This window comes from Condylura cristata, unplaced genomic scaffold (assembly GCF_000260355.1).
Source record: "Condylura cristata isolate star-nosed mole 26May11 unplaced genomic scaffold, ConCri1.0 scaffold00021, whole genome shotgun sequence".
NCBI lineage: Eukaryota > Metazoa > Chordata > Mammalia > Eulipotyphla > Talpidae > Condylura > Condylura cristata.
The window spans coordinates 36,232,636-36,248,554 of record NW_004567122.1 but is presented as its reverse complement, the minus strand read 5'-3'; the positions used below and the strand labels follow the sequence as shown (position 1 = coordinate 36,248,554).

The window sequence follows — 15,919 nt, the reverse complement described above, 5'->3', positions numbered from 1 at the left end:
ATCCAGGTTGGCTTAGGTAACTGGTCAGTTGAGACTTACCTGTTTTTGTTTCTTTTTTGGCCTTCTTCCTGAAATTCTCCCTTTTGGGTTTTAAATTCACCATGGGAACTGAGCCTTTGAATCCCAGACCACTTCCTTTAATCCTAAAGCAAAACTCCAGACCCTGCTTGCGCGATCCCTCTCCACCAGGGCCCTGCACTATATACTCCACCTGCATTTTAAGTCATAACCTTTCTTCCTTCAAAGTTTGCTAGTGGTTACTGCCAAAGGTCTTCTTCATAGTAAGATCCCTCAAAGGCCAGTTCAGTTGAAATAGAGACTGAAAAGAGAAACTTCTGTGGGGAGCTTATGGGGGTCCAGGTGAGTGCCCCCTGCATTTCAAGCACTTGGTATCATTCAATAGGCTAAGACCGACAGGACACACACGCACACAAACACATCCACAATAAATGTCAAATTCCTATTTGTGATTTTAGACTATAATTATGTAACTTAAATACTGGGGAAATATTTAAATACTGCCAGCCAGTACAAAGGATCTCTGCAAGTTTCTGGGAATCTATAACTAATTCCAATTAAAAAAAATATACAGCATATATTCTCTATATAAATGTTGACATTGGCCCTCCCTGGTGGCGCAACGGGTTAAAGTGCATCACTGCAAGCTTGCAGCGGCAGCCCGTTCAGTGCCAGCTGGATCCCCTGCCCCAAAGGTGATCCACTTTGTGCTGAAGACCTCTCCTGTCTTGCCTGCTGCTCCCCTCCTCAGCAATGTACTTCACTCAGTCCAATGTACTTCAGTCAGTCCATCTGTTCTGCTCCCCACTCTGTCTCTGGTGAATCCTCTCACTGCCCCTGCACCTAGTTCTGTATGCATAAATAAGTTAATCTTAAAAAAAAAAAAAAGAAAAAATGGGAAAAAAATGTAGACATCCACTTACATATGACCTGGTTCTCCCATTCTTAGGATGTAACCACCAACAGACATGAAAACCTATGTCCATACAAACCCTATTAAAGAACATTTACTGTAGCTATTCAGTCACTAAAAACTCCAGAAACCAACCAAACTTGCATTGACTGGTGAATGGATTAACTCATATATGCACACAATGGATTTCTCCTACTCAAAATAAAAGGAAATGAAGCACTAAGCCTTTTACAACACAGCTGGACATCAAAAGCAATATTTTAAGTAAAACAATGCAGACAAAATGTTACAGATTGTATGGTTCCATTTATATGACACTTGAAACAACTTTATAGGCACAGGAATCTGAACAGCAATTGCCCAGGGACTGGGGACGGAAAGGCATTGGCTATAAAGCTGTTACAGACACCTCTGGGAAAAGGGTGGGAGCACTGAGCAGTGTCCATTTTCCCCTGGCCCCATTTATATGCAGCCACCTTGGGTTACAACTCCGAGCCCCCCAGAACCAGACTTCCAAACAGCTGGGAAGGAACGAGGCGGACTGACTAAAAAAGGAGGAAAAGGGTGAGACACTTGGGTAGGCTGCTCCTGCCTGGCAGAGGCAATGGCAACGTTACATTGGCATCATACTGGTTCATCGGTGTATTTTAAGTGTTAAGTCTCTCCTGTCCCGGCTCTCCGAGATCTGCCTAACTCTTTTATTATAGATGCTGGCTAGAAGTTCCGTTAGGTTTGTAACAAGCTTCAGGGTCTCAGCCATGCAATAACAAAATATACGTCTCTGTGAGCTAGCATTTCCTTTATATTCCCTTTAGGTTTATTCCATGCTGAACTTTGACATTTCATGGGGAAAGGGCTTCATGACAGAGATCATATTAGAATTGCTGACCACCAGACGGTGGCAAAAGCAAACTGGTGTCAAACAGAAAATCCAAATTCTGTGTCGCTGGGATGGACATGCTGATCTCTGTCCACTTCCCATTGAACTTCCATGTAACTCTAGTAATAGTTAAGAGTAATGGGATTATCAGTGGTCCTTTCTCAGGGCAAGCCACTTTCATAGGTATCTGCCCACTGGAGGTTGGATAATTTTTTGAGTACTGCTAGGAAACTATTGCTTGAAATATTTTATTCTCTCTCTCCCTGCAACACTAATTCAATTAAAATTACTTCACACTAGGAGTCTCCTTTGACGTTTGTGCACATGGATGGCCAGACCCCTTTTAGAGTGTGCACCCCTCAGATTGGGGTCTTATCCCTGGGGAACTGTCAGTCAAGTGCTAACAGTTGCACACTGAAATATTTTAGGATGATGGAACTACTCTAGATCTTGATTGTGTTGATAGTTATATATGTGATTATTGTCAAAACTCACGTAACTATACCCACCAAATAAAAAATTTTGCTTTTATAGATTTTATTTCAATAAACTTGACTTTAGAAAATGTGTTCATATTCAGTATAGTCTTTTAGTAAACACGTATGTTTATGTGAGGAAGATAAAAATCAAGACTTAATAAAAAAATCGTAACATCTGCTAGGTGACTGTAAAATTAAGATATTTTGATTCTCTTTCTGTTTTTCCTATCTGAAGTTTTTTGCACTAAATATATTTTTAAAATTATTTATTTATTTATGCATACAGAACTGGGGTACAGGCCAGAGGTGCAGGGACGGTGAGAGGGTTCACCAGAGTCAGAGTGGGGAGCAGAACAGGCTGATTGATGAAGTACACTGCTGAGGGGAGCAGTGGGAGAGACAGGAGAGGTCTGCCATGCCATGTGGATCACCTCAGGGGGCAGGGATTGAACTCATGCTGGGTGGCTTTGGCTTCTCAGTGCAATGCTTTAATCTGCTGCGCCACCAGGGAGGGCCCTGCACTAAATATTTTTAAGAAAAAACACTTAAAAAATTAAAACACTTGGCCCTCCCTGGTGGCGCAGCGGGTTAAAGCACTGCACTGGGAAGCTTAAGCCACTTCCGCATGAGTTCGATACCCGCCTGCCCAGGAGGAGATCCACATGGCGTGGCAGACCTCTCCTGGCCCGCCCGCTGCTCCCCTCAGCAGTGTACTTCGTCGATCTGCCTGTTCTGCTCCCCACTCTGTCTCTGGTGAATCCTCTCACCCTCTATATCTCGGCCTGTACCCCAGTTCTGTATGCATAAATCAATAAATCTTTTATAAAAAATTAAACACTTTCAGGTCTAAATAGACATTTTAAGTCATCCAGCTCTAATTTAGTTTACAAATGAAGATAAAAGGGTTAAGATAAATGGAATGATTTCAAACTAAGCAAATACAGCCTTCATATCACCTCCCCTGAACATTATTTAACTACAAATGTAATGACTTATCTTGAGGAGGATAGAAGGGGGCTGATTTTTCATTTTTGAAAACTTCCGTTTCATAACGGAAAGTTTTAGTATTTCCCCATGTGAACATTTTGTAAAATAATCTGAGAACTACCACTCTCTCCTGCAAAATCATCTGCATAGGCTTGAAGCTTGTGAAGCAGTTGTGAAAAATCTACTGTCTATAAAGAAAGCCAGCTTTTTCAACCCCCAAGGAGTTGGATAAAGAAATTTAAAATGTGTTCCCAGACTTTGCATCTCTACAATTCATCCTTTAGAAAGGAAGAGCTTAAATTTCCCTTCCCTTGGCATATAGATAAAACATCAATGTATCTTTTGATCAAAACATCTTAGAACCAGATACTCTCCTGTCAAGAACAGTAACATTTTAAATGCCAACAATTCATTATACTTAACTATTATAATTTAAACTAAATTCAAATTCACGATTATTCGAACAGTTCTTGCAGAACCAATTCTGTGGAGTTTGCAACCTCTTTGATTATTCAGTAACTCTTTTTCTAATTACTGTGTGAGAATTATTCCAGCTAACACCTGGATCGCTCCATGATCTAGGCAGTGTGCAGACAGAGACCAGTTCTCCCATCTGTACCATAGAATACCAATGATTTTTTTCTTTTTTAGACATGTATGACTTACTGGCATTTTGACCTCATGCAGCACAGGATTTGGGGATCATGCACTCAACAAAATTGTTGAGCAGACTGAGATGAGTTTGTGAATAACCTAAGCAATTATTATCGGTAATAGTTCAAATCACTTAAAGGGAGGTGTACTTGAGAGCCAGGAGAGACAACTTGGAAGTGTTGAGCAACTTCTAAGTTAATGATACCTGGATTCAAAACTGGTTTTGTTATTGTGTGAACATAGACAATTTACCTACACTCACTCTCTATTTCTTTACCACTAAAGTGAGAATTGTAATAGTGTTAGGAAGATTAAATGAGATGGTTCAAATAATGTATAAGGATTCAACATGGGGATTAAAAAATGTCGTTTAGTGTTCTGATAATATTTAATGTTCATGCTACAATTCATATTAGTCAAGACTTTATTCAATTCATTCAAAAATTAAACAGACTTTAGCTGCAAAATGTAGCAACAATTGTAACAAAGGTACCTTGTAACTTAGCTAGTGGTCACCCTGGTAGTGATAGAGATATTGGGAAGGCTGTGGAAGTGTGGGGAGCAGGTGTGCTATATACCTTCCTCTCCACTTTGCTGTGTACTTAAAACTTCTCTAGAAAATAGTTCTGAGGGCCTCCCTGATGGCACGGGGGTTAAAGACTCAGTGCCATCAAACTTTTGCTAGCCACTGCAGCAGGGAGGTAAAGCAAGTGGCACAGCAGACCTCTCCTGACACCTCCCCTCATCAATCTATTTCAGTAGATCTGCCTATTCTGCTCCCCACTCTGTTGCTGGGGAATTCTCTCACCCCCTTCACCCCAATTCTTGTATACATAAATAAATATAAATAAACCTTTTAAAAAACTTGTCCTAAAAAAACCCTTCATAATCTTATTCCTATATTCCCCTCATCTTCTGGGTTTTGTTTTGTTTGTTTACCATCATTCTTAATGACTTTTATATGACAATAAAATTATTGTTTTTTCTTACAATATAGAAATTACCTAAATATTTTTTAAATGATATAATTTATGTGAAGCCTTTAGATGGTACCTGGATCATGAAAGATGCAGTTGTTACTAGTAGTGTCTTCTTTTCAGCCTGTTCACTATATTGAATAAGAAATTATACTATAGGAATTCACTTCTGGATCTTTTAAAGAACTGAACATTGTGGGAAGTTGCAAAAACCAGTGTCTGATTTTAAGAGGACAGATAAACAACCTCAAGGCATTGGAGTTGTTCCCTTCTTTCTGTCCCTTCCTTTGCCCGGATTATTGTGCTCCAGGTGGTGAGATTTTATAAGGAATTGGGTCACCTTCGATGAACAATGGCCACACGTGGCCAGATGGATCCAGAGGTCATCTGAGCCATGAAAAAGTAACACCTTTTTAAACAGGTCAGAAAATCAAACAGCTCATTCTTCCATTTTCAAACATTTCCCCTCCTTTAAATAGAGAAATTGTCTTATCCAGCTGGGAATGGAAGTTCGGGTGGGAATGCCTTTACTTACTGGTATCAGCGCCTCTTCTTCCTTAGCAAATTCGTGACTATAGTCCATGCGGAGTTAGGATGACTGTTTTAATTCATTAAATCCAGACTGTGAACACAGATTAAATTCCTAAACTACGAGGTGAAGCACACTGGAAAATGAATGGACAATGGACACGAAAAGAAGGTAACCAATTAGAGTGCACTAATCAAGTGTATCAGCCAATGTAATAAAAATATTGCCTCACACGCAGGAATTTTAAGACAGTGAAACTGCTGGAGTTTCCTGGCCCAGACCAGGGCTGTACAGATGCCCCGACACTGCCCAGGTAGTGCGAGGTTATCCCTTGGAGGGCCTTCATCTAAACTCCGCCCCTGATGTCTTCAGTAAGGGAGGGGGCTGCCGAGAGGTGGGCAGACATGAGCTGACATTTTGGAAACCTTTAATACGGAGGGAGTGATGCATATGGGCACATCTTTTTCACTGGCACTGTTGCAGAAGGCAGTTGCCCAGCCAGTCCGCCAGGCCTCGGGCCTTTCCCTGACCCACCCCACTCCTTACAGAGGTGCCCAAGCCACGCCTTGCTGGAGCCTTCGGCTGCAGTTTCACCTTGTCCCGACGATGGGTAACTGGACCGTCTCTTTTTCCCTCTAGCCTTCCAGTTTTCCTCTCCCTCTCCTGGTTGGTCAGAAGAAACTGGTCATTCCCGCCCCCTTTTTCCTGCACCAAAGGCCCTTTTGTTTGATTTGTGGCTGCAGGTGGCCATAACTGGAACCACAGAGAGGTTCTAACTAGGGGACAAATTTTTGGACTCATTACTCAGCAATAAAACTATTCTACATGACACTAAAATGGCGGGTAAAGATCTTTATACATTTATCCAAACCTGTAGCATCTATGCAGAGAACCCTAATGTAAATATGGATTGTGGGTGATGATGATGTGCCAGTGTAGGTTTATCAATTGTAAACTATGATTCACTCTGTTAATGGCTGCTAACACTGGGGGAAGGTCATGGGAGGCTGGAAGATCTATGGGAAATATTTGTACCTAAAACTACTCTAAAAATAAAGAATAATAAGTAATTTTTTAAAAATACATTTTTTAAAAAATAAAAAACATATCTTGCTCTCAATGACAACGATACCTGGAACATAACAGCACTCAGTACATATTTTGCATTCATTGATGAGCCTTTTGCCTCAATCATTTTACCATTCAATCAGTGAATAGATGTTAAAAAAGGGGTGGAGGGGGGAACAAAATTTAGAGTTTAAAAAACTGAGTCAACTTGTCTGTGTGATGTTAAACATTTGCATTGACATCTGAGCCCATTTCTCATTTATAAGTATAAATAATATAATCTACGTATCAGTTTCGTCCTGAAGATATAATTAAGAACATAAGTGAAAACAATGCAGTAACAGCAGGGTGCTAAGCCAATCCAGTCATTCAGATTTGTCCTGTTTGCCTCAAACCACCAACTGGAAGACATTTATGGGGTATAGCCAGATCAAGGCAACCTCCTTTCATCTTGAAAGTTAAAAACATTGGTAGGTGTTGTGGGGAAGGTGAAGAAAGCGCTGACATCTTTCCTTTTTGCCTTACATGAATTAATATATGCAATTTTAATTAAAGTTAGTCTTTAAAACATACAATTTGTTGTCATCTGGGTGCGGATTCCATTGTGGGTGTGTAGACATTCAGAATAATAAAGTATCACTCCACCCTGTTGTCTTGTTGCTCTAACAAACTGGTTTGTTAAGAAGCTGAACTGGAAAACAATTCTTGGGAGTAAGAGTAATCTCTCATCTTAGAGTCATGATGCAATGGAAAATGGCAGCCTCCTATGGAGGAAATGCAGACATTAACTTCTGGAAAGAGAACAAGCAGAGAGAGGGGCTCTTATTCTATGGATTTTCATCCTTGACTCCTTGCCCAATTAGCCCACATGTTTTAGATTTTATTTATTTTTGAGTAGAACTGGGTGCAGGCCAGAGGTATGGGGGTGACAGGTATGAGGGTGAGAGGATTCACCAGAGACAGAGAGGGGAACAGAACAGACAGATACACTGCTGAGGGGAGCAGAAGGTGAGACAGGAGAGGTCTGCTGTGCCATGTGGGTCAGCTCCCTGCCCAAGGATCGAACTCAGGCCTTTATGGTCATAGCCCTGAATTAACACCTAGGCCACCAGGGAGGCCCTAGCCTACATTTTCTGAGATGAGCAGAAGGAAAAAAAAAAAAAACTTCACAGCCAAAACTGCTTAGATGTTACTCTCCTCTCCAGAAGGGCAAAATGGAATGGCACCTTAAAGCAAAGTACATACTTTTGCCTGATGACCCTTTACCCTTCCATTTCCTCTGCAGAGGAGAGTAGCATCTAAGCAGTTTTGGCTGTGAAGTTTTTTTTTTTTTTTTTTCTTCTGCTCATCTCAGAAAATGTAGGCTAGGGCCTCCCTGGTGGCCTCGGGGTTAATTCAGGGTTATGACCACAAAGGCCTGAGTTTGATCCCTGGACAGGGAGCTGACCCACATGGCACAGCAGACCTCTCCTGTCTAACCTTCTGCTCCCCTCAGCAGTGTATCTGCCTGTTCTGCTCCCCACTCTGTCTCTGGTGAGTCCCCTCACCCCCACACCTCTGGCCTGCACCCCAGTTACCTATGAGCTCCTTTTTTCTTATTACCACGTTATCTTCACAATATCTCCCCATTACTAGAGGTAGCTTAGGCAAAGCCTCTTGTCCTTAAACACCAGAGAACTAATATTGTGTTTCTTACTCATAAAGACAGAAATTGTAAATTTTAAAGTTTACAATAAATTCATGAGATATTATTATGCCCATTGAAAAATTAGAAATTGGGGCTAAAAGTCTTATTATAAATCATAAAACTAGAGAGTGGTATAAAATGACTTTCTAGAAATCTGTGACTGCAAAGATCATACTTTTATACCAGAAGTCCTCACTTAACATCATTGATAACATTTTGGAAACTGAGACCATAAGCAAAATGAAACACAATGAAAGCGGGTCCTTAAATAATGCCAACTCAATGTTGACTGAATTTCTTTTCCTCATCAAAATTATAATGAAATAACATTGAACAAAACTGTTAGGACGTATATGTCCGAACAGGCTGTGATTATTCCACTCTGAGATTAACAGTGCAAAGATTTACAGAATACTTGTATATTTTTTCTAAAATCTAAAGATGGTTTTGCTTGTTCTTATGTAGCAGATAATTGAAAAAGATAAAATTCCCATTTTTTTTTTCTGAGTTGAGGAAAACTAGAGATGCCACCCAATCTGAAGACTGACTATCCAGCAAAAACCACTGTAGAGAAAACTGAGTATCACTCAAAGCCTCCAAGGTCATGTTATAATATGGATTGCTTGAAGTGTGATTCATTATGTAAGATTTCCTTAGATTTAAAGAATGTCATTTTGTCCATGACTACTCATGTCTATTTATACTCAGTCACTAATTTATTTTCACCCCACCTTGTTCTAAAAAGCTTTTGAGGCAGAAGACACAACTCAGTTGCCTGGATATAAATGGTGATGTAAACATGATAGAGCTTACTCTTTCAGTGGTCTCCCAAGGAAAGAGGTGTTAATGTACAAAGATCTGAAAGTCAGATACCTTTATAACTGAGTCCTGATTTTATCATCTAAGAAAACTAGGTTCTGGGAAAACTGCCCTCACTGAATCTATTTCCACTTTGGTGAAAGCAGTAGGATTAGTTGATTCCCAATCTTCATCCTAGCTTTATGATGCAATGCTGTTACGGGAGAGGGGTATCAATCAGGGAGCCTGCTCACCACCTTAAACTTGAATAGGAGGGGAGTTTTAGCTACTCTAAGGAGTCTTTATCCAGCTAGCTTCAGAGACCCTTGCTCCTCTGGGATATATATATACACATACACTAGATCATGCATTTTGATGATTATTATGTTATTCTGGAGATTAAGTCATGGGTTGCTTGAAATTGCACCCTACTATGGCAGAGTCAAGGCCTTACACATTTCCATAACCACAACATCTGATAGAGTATCTAAAGCTAGTGTCTAATTGCTCTAATACGGGAGACTTTTCACTGTTCTACTAACATTTACATATTTAAATTACTTGAATGCGTTTAAAATTATTAATTTCCCTTGGTTCAGCCAGGGCCATTACTGTCCTCAATGTTGATCTCAGAATTAATAAAGAGCTTTTATCTTTATGATTACATCTAATGCTTCCAGCACTCTCAAAATATTACATAGTGTTTGCTTTTTGATCTACATCCTATAATATTTTTTAAAGATTTATTTATGCATACAGAACTGGGGTACAGGCCATAGGTGCAGGGGTGGTGAGATGATTCACCAGAGACAGAGTGGGGTGCAGAATAGGAAGATAAAGTACACTGACAAAGTACACAGTGTACTGACAAAGTACACAGTGTACTGACAAAGTACACTGCTGAGGGGAATAGCAGGTAGGTCAGGAGAGGTCTGCCAGCCATGTGGATCACCTCTGGGGCCGGGAATTGAATTTGCACTGAAATAGCTGCAGCTAGCTTTCAGGGCTGCGTCCTAACCCATGGCGCCACCAGGGAGGGGCAGTTCTATGATATTTTATAAATGGGCATGTAAAAAAGCATGAATTAAGATTAGATCAGGCCTAGTCCTGAATGCACCATTTATCCACCAGCACTGTAGTGTCAGAAAATTCCTTAAAATTTTGGAGCCTTGGCCCTCCCTGGTGGCGCAGCGGGTTAAAGCACTGCACTGAGAAGCTAAAGCCACTTCTGCATGAGTTCGATTCCCGCCTGCCCTGGAGGTGACCACATGGCGTGGCAGACCTCTCCTGACCCGCCCACTGCTCCCCTTAACACTGTACTTCGTCGATCTGCCTGTTCTGTTCCTCACTCTGTCTCTGGTGAAGTCTCTCGCTGCCCCTGTGCCTCTGGCCTGTACCCCAGTTCTGTATGCACAAATAAATAAATCTTAAAAAAAAAAATTTGGAGCCTTGCCTGAGATTAAATTATGTGATAAGCATGAGGGCTAATTACATAATATTTGAAAATTCCTAGGATTTAAAAGGTAGTCAGTTCCATAAAAAGAATAAGATATACAGATTGGAAAGGAAAATGTAAAACTGTAACACATGATAGGATTATCTAGAAAGTTTAAAGAAGTGACAGAAAAAAATTCTGGAGTCACTTATATGTGGAATATAGAGAAATCAAACTTAAGGTCTGGTAAAGACAAGTTTAAAAATTAACCCTTGAACATTGACTATATAGACCTGGGCATCCAGAATAGGGAGGAGAAGGGGTGATGACATAGAGGGAAGGTGACAACATGGTGGGGGACATGGGTGATTTGACTGCAGTGATAATACATGAGAGGGACCCTATATGCCCCAAGTAACAACAATAATGTATGCCAACATTACCTGAATACAAAATAAATAAATTTAAAAAATTCCTACAACTAATGATTAGCAAGGTTTGCAAGATTCAAAGTTGATTTTCTAAAGAATCAAGAATGAGTATGTGGAATTCAAAATTAAAAACAGCTCTTCCAGCTCATGGTGGCCTGGAAACTGCAGGCTTCAGTGCACAAAAGACCAAGACAAGAACTGCACCAGGCACACCAATTCCAAAAACAGCACCGAAATGGTATCAAGGATCCCCACTCACCTAGATGTGAATATCTTAAGGGGCTAGACCCCTTGTTCCTAAGGAACACTGGTTTTGCCAGGAAGCACAAGAAAGGCCTGAGGAAGATGCAGGCCAACAATGTCAAGGCCATGAGTACACGCGTTGGGGCTACCAATGCCATATAAAGCCCAAGATCGTTAGGGCTAACTTCTCTAAGGGCGCCAGCCACAAGCTCAGCAACCTTGCCTATGTTGTTCACCCCAAGCTTGTGCCTTGCCTGCCTCACCCAGAGTCTCGACCTCCCTGCCAAAGGCCGGACCAAGGCTCAAACCCAGGCCAAGGATGTGGTCACAGAGCAGGTTCCCAAAGGTGCACAGTGCCCAGGCCCCACAAAGGCTCCAGAATGGAGAACCTTGTCTTCCCAGGTAAAGACAGAAAGACTGGTGTCACCCCTGGGCTGCTGTCTTTCTGTGCTATTTATTTATAAATAAACTTGAAGCAGAAAGTAATAAAATAAAAAGGGAAACACAGTATTAGTTAAATTTGTACCCAAATTAATTTATACTCAGGTATAAATCTTTAACATGCATACGATTTATATTTTAAAAAGCACAAAACTATGATGAATGAAATTAAAATGTAAAGAAGGAAAAATGTGTTCCATTTTCATAAATAGGGAGATTTAATATTATTAAGATGGCAGTTCTTCCTGACTTGGAATATAGATTAAATATAATCCTAGTCCAAATTTTGCAAGTTATTTTGCAGCTATTGAAAAGTTGATTCTAAAGCTTAATGCAAAGGCAAAAGACCCAGAGTAGCCACGGATGTAGAAGAATACAGTGGGAGACTGACTTTACTTATCATAAAGCTAGAGTAATCATCAAGAACAGAAATAGACTCACATATTTGACAAAGTAGAAAGGCAATATAATGCAGCGAAGGTAGATTTTTAAGTAAATGGACCTGGAATAAGTGGCCATTCATGTGCAAAAAAAAAAAAAAAATCTAGACACAGATCTTATATTCTTAAAAAAATTTACACAAAAATAAGTCACAGACCTAAGTGTAAACACAAACCGTCAAACTTCTAGAAGGTCACATGGAGAAAACTTAGATGACTTTGGTTATGGCAATGGCTTTTTAGGTAAGACATCAAAGGCACAATCCATGAAAGGGCTAATTGCTAAACTTGACTTCAATAAAATGAAAAACTTGTTCTCAGCAAAAGACATTTTGAAGAGAGTGAGAAAACATGCCATAGATGGGACAAAAGATTTGCAAATCTGGCCCTCCCTGGTGGTGCAGCGGGTTAAAGCACAGCACTGAGAAGCTAAAGCCACTTCCACATGAGTTCGATTCCCGCCTGCCCCGGAGGTGACCACATGGTGCGGCAGACCTCTCCTGACCCGCCCACTTCTCCCCTCTGCAGTGTACTTCATAGATCTGCCTGTTCTGCTCCCTACTCTGTCTCTGGTGAAGCCTCTCACTGCCCCTGAGCCTCTGGCCTGTACCCCAGTTCTATATGAACAAATAAATAAATCTCTGAAAAAAAAAAAGGTTTGTAAATCTGATAAAGTACTGGTAACCAAAGCATCAAAAAAACTCTAAAACTCAACAATAAGAAAACAACAGCTTGATTAAAAAGTGGACCAAAGCTTCAACAAATTAACTCACCAAAGAATAGTGATGACACATAAATGCTTATGTTAATCAAAAGATGATCCACATCATATTTCCACAGGAAAATGTAATTAAAACACCAATAGGGGGCACAAGGAGTTAAGTCTCAGCACTATGAAGCTACCCACAGCCACTGCACCACCGAGTTCCATCCCTGGTGTGGAAGCTGAACCACATGACACAATAGACCCACTGCTCCCCTCAGCAGTGTGCTTCAGTCAGTCTGCATATTCTGCCCCCTGCTCAGTTTCTGGTGAACCCTCTACCCCCCTGCACATGTGGCTGAACTTCAGCTCTTTTATGCATAAATAAATGAATCTTTTAAAACTAAAACAAAACACCAATAAGATAGGCTATCTTATTGTCTATAGTGATGCTACATACAGACACCTATTACAGTAACAAAACACAGAACAGTGACTCCAGTTGCTGGCAAGGATGTGGAGAAACTGGGATGCTCACCCATTGGGGGTGGGGATGTGAAATGGTACAGAAACTTTGGAAGAGAGTTTGAATAACTTTTATACAACTTAACATACAATGGATTTTTCTATTTACTCTAAGTATTAAAAAAAAATCAAGTCTGCACAAAATCCTGTACATGGATGTTTACAGTGGCTTTTTCATAATTGCCAAAAGTTGGAAGTCACTGAGATGGGTACATGGATAAACTGTGGTATATCCAAAGCATTATTCAGTTCTACAAAGAAATATATTATCAAGCCATGAAGAAACTTCAAGGAAACTCAAATACATATTACTAGGTGAAAGAAACCAATCGAAAAGTTATACACTGTATGAATCCAACTCTATGACATACTGGAAAAAGTGAACTATGGAGACAGATTTCTAGGACAGTGAAAACATTCTGTATAATACCATAATGACAGACACAAATGATTAAACAGTTGTCCAAACACACAGAATATACAACAGCAAAACCTCACCATGATGTAAACAAATGGAGTTTGAGCAATTAGATATGTCAATGTAGGTCTGTCAATTGTAACCAACGTAACACTCTGGTGAAGGATGTTGACAATGGGGGGATTTATTCATGTATGAGGGGCTTGAGATATATAGGAAATCCTTGTACTTTCTGCTCCATTTCACTGTAAACCTAAAACAGTACTAAAAGAAAATAAAGTCTTAATGTAAAAGTAGTAATAATCTTACCTTGTGACTCATATTCACAAACACCCTCCTCTCCCGGCCCCCCACCCCACATCCTTTAGGCTTCAGACTCAAGAGCTTCTGTTCATCAATGCTGTCCAAAATCCACATTTTGGTTACTGTTTCCTATGAGAATTTATATAAGTCCATGGACTCTGACAGCATCCTGGCTTATGAATATGTGTTCTCCCTCTATTTGTCACCACAGAACGAACAAGCAAACACAAAAAGAATACGCTAGACAGAAAAATTGAATTTGAATTCAGTCTTTACAACTTCATCCTTATGGGATCTTAAATTTCAATAACCTAGTTTCAGCTGTGAGAAAGTGATGGTGGGAAGACTGCTGACAATACCCAGAGTGCTTATAACTGAGAAACTGGCAGCAATTTCCTGTGCTTCCACTGTAACCCAAACCACTTTTTCAACACAGCAGCCTGAGGTATTGTTTTAAAAAGATCAATTAAGCTAAGTTCTTAGAGTTTCTGATTATTTTCCATTAAACCTCACATGTGCAATTAGATCCAAACTTACAAATGTGGCCCACAGATGCTTAATGAAACTTTCCAATGCCAACTTATATTCCAGAACCATCGGCTTCCTTCCTGTTTCTCCAAAGTGCCAAGCTCTAGCCCACCTTACCATCTTAGGCCACCTAGCCCTCTGTCTTCCCGAAAGCCTTTAGATTTGTGTGTGACTTGTTCTTAGAAAGGATTCAACTTATTTTTATCATACATCTTTTTTTTACAACAAAATCTAAATTATCAGCTGTACTCCTGATGTCCATTACTTTCTAAGACATGGTTTGTGCTATTTTCTTTGTAGAATAATCATTACCTAGAATCCTTAATATTATTCTGTTTATTTATTATGTGTATTTCCAGTAGAATATAAGCTCCATGAGCCAAGTACTTCACCTGAGAAAAATTCTAGGCTGTTTTTCAGATTTTGTTCCACAAAAACTGTACTTCATGATCACTGCAATTATTGTTGTCATTATATATATATATATATATATATATATATATATATATATATATATATATATATATATATATGTATATGTATATATACACATACATACTCTCTCAAAAAATATATAAATATACACATATATATACACATACATATACACACACAATATGCATTAAATTATTATTTTCTGACTTGGCAATTTCTATTTGATTTTCCTTATTTATGAGCAAATATAAAAGCATTCTTTTACAGATATCAGGCCATAAAGATAACTTAATATTTTACTGCTCATTTTTATTTTTCATCAAATCATAATCTCAATCCTCTTTTTAAATTTTTTAAATAGTGATAAGGCTTGAGATTTCATTAAAACCTGAACTAGTTCTTTAACAGACTTTATCTCTGCTAAATATTCTCTAAAACCTAAAAGGTAAGCATCATTATGCTTGTTGTGTGAATAATGCCTAAAATTTTTCAACTGGTTATTCTGTGCCACACTGATAAAAGTGCTCTTTCTAATCTTCATAAATACAAACAACCCTTTTAGAAGTTAGGAAGCTAAGGGACAGAGAAATTAACTTGTTCCAAATTTTCCAGACATTAATGGCAACTGAGGACTCAAACCCAATTCACCTGACTTCTGCCTCAATTACATTACTTTCTTTTTCTCCTAGGAAGAAATTTCCTTTGAGGGATTTCAGGAATTTGAGTAAGTGATATACAAGATTTGAATGAAAAACAAATTCTTTAAGCCACTGAACTATTTGTTTGTTCCAAACTCACTTGATGCCATAGTCAGTATCTTGATATGTACTATGACTCGTGAAGTTCTGGCACCTGTTTCTCATCCCCCTGACCACTGCTTGTTCTCATTTAACCATCCCACTGCAGCCTTCACTGCATTGATTAAAAATTTGTGTCTCGGCCCTCCCTGGTGGCGCAGCGGGTTAAAGCACAGCACTGAGAATCTGAAGCCACTTCCGCATGAGTTCGATTCCCGCCTGCCGCCTGC

At 39.6% G+C, this 15,919-nt stretch overlaps 1 protein-coding gene across 1 annotated transcript in view; it reads right to left on the bottom strand.

Moving 5' to 3' along the window:
• The window catches only part of SPINK5 (serine peptidase inhibitor, Kazal type 5), an 83,755-nt gene extending 78,264 nt beyond the window's left edge, over positions 1–5,491 (bottom strand). The window contains exon 1 of the mRNA XM_012727780.1: positions 5,444–5,491. Within this exon, the coding sequence (XP_012583234.1) occupies positions 5,444–5,491 (48 nt within the window). The remainder of the gene's footprint in view (positions 1–5,443) is intronic.
• Between the last annotated feature and the right edge of the window lie 10,428 nt (positions 5,492–15,919).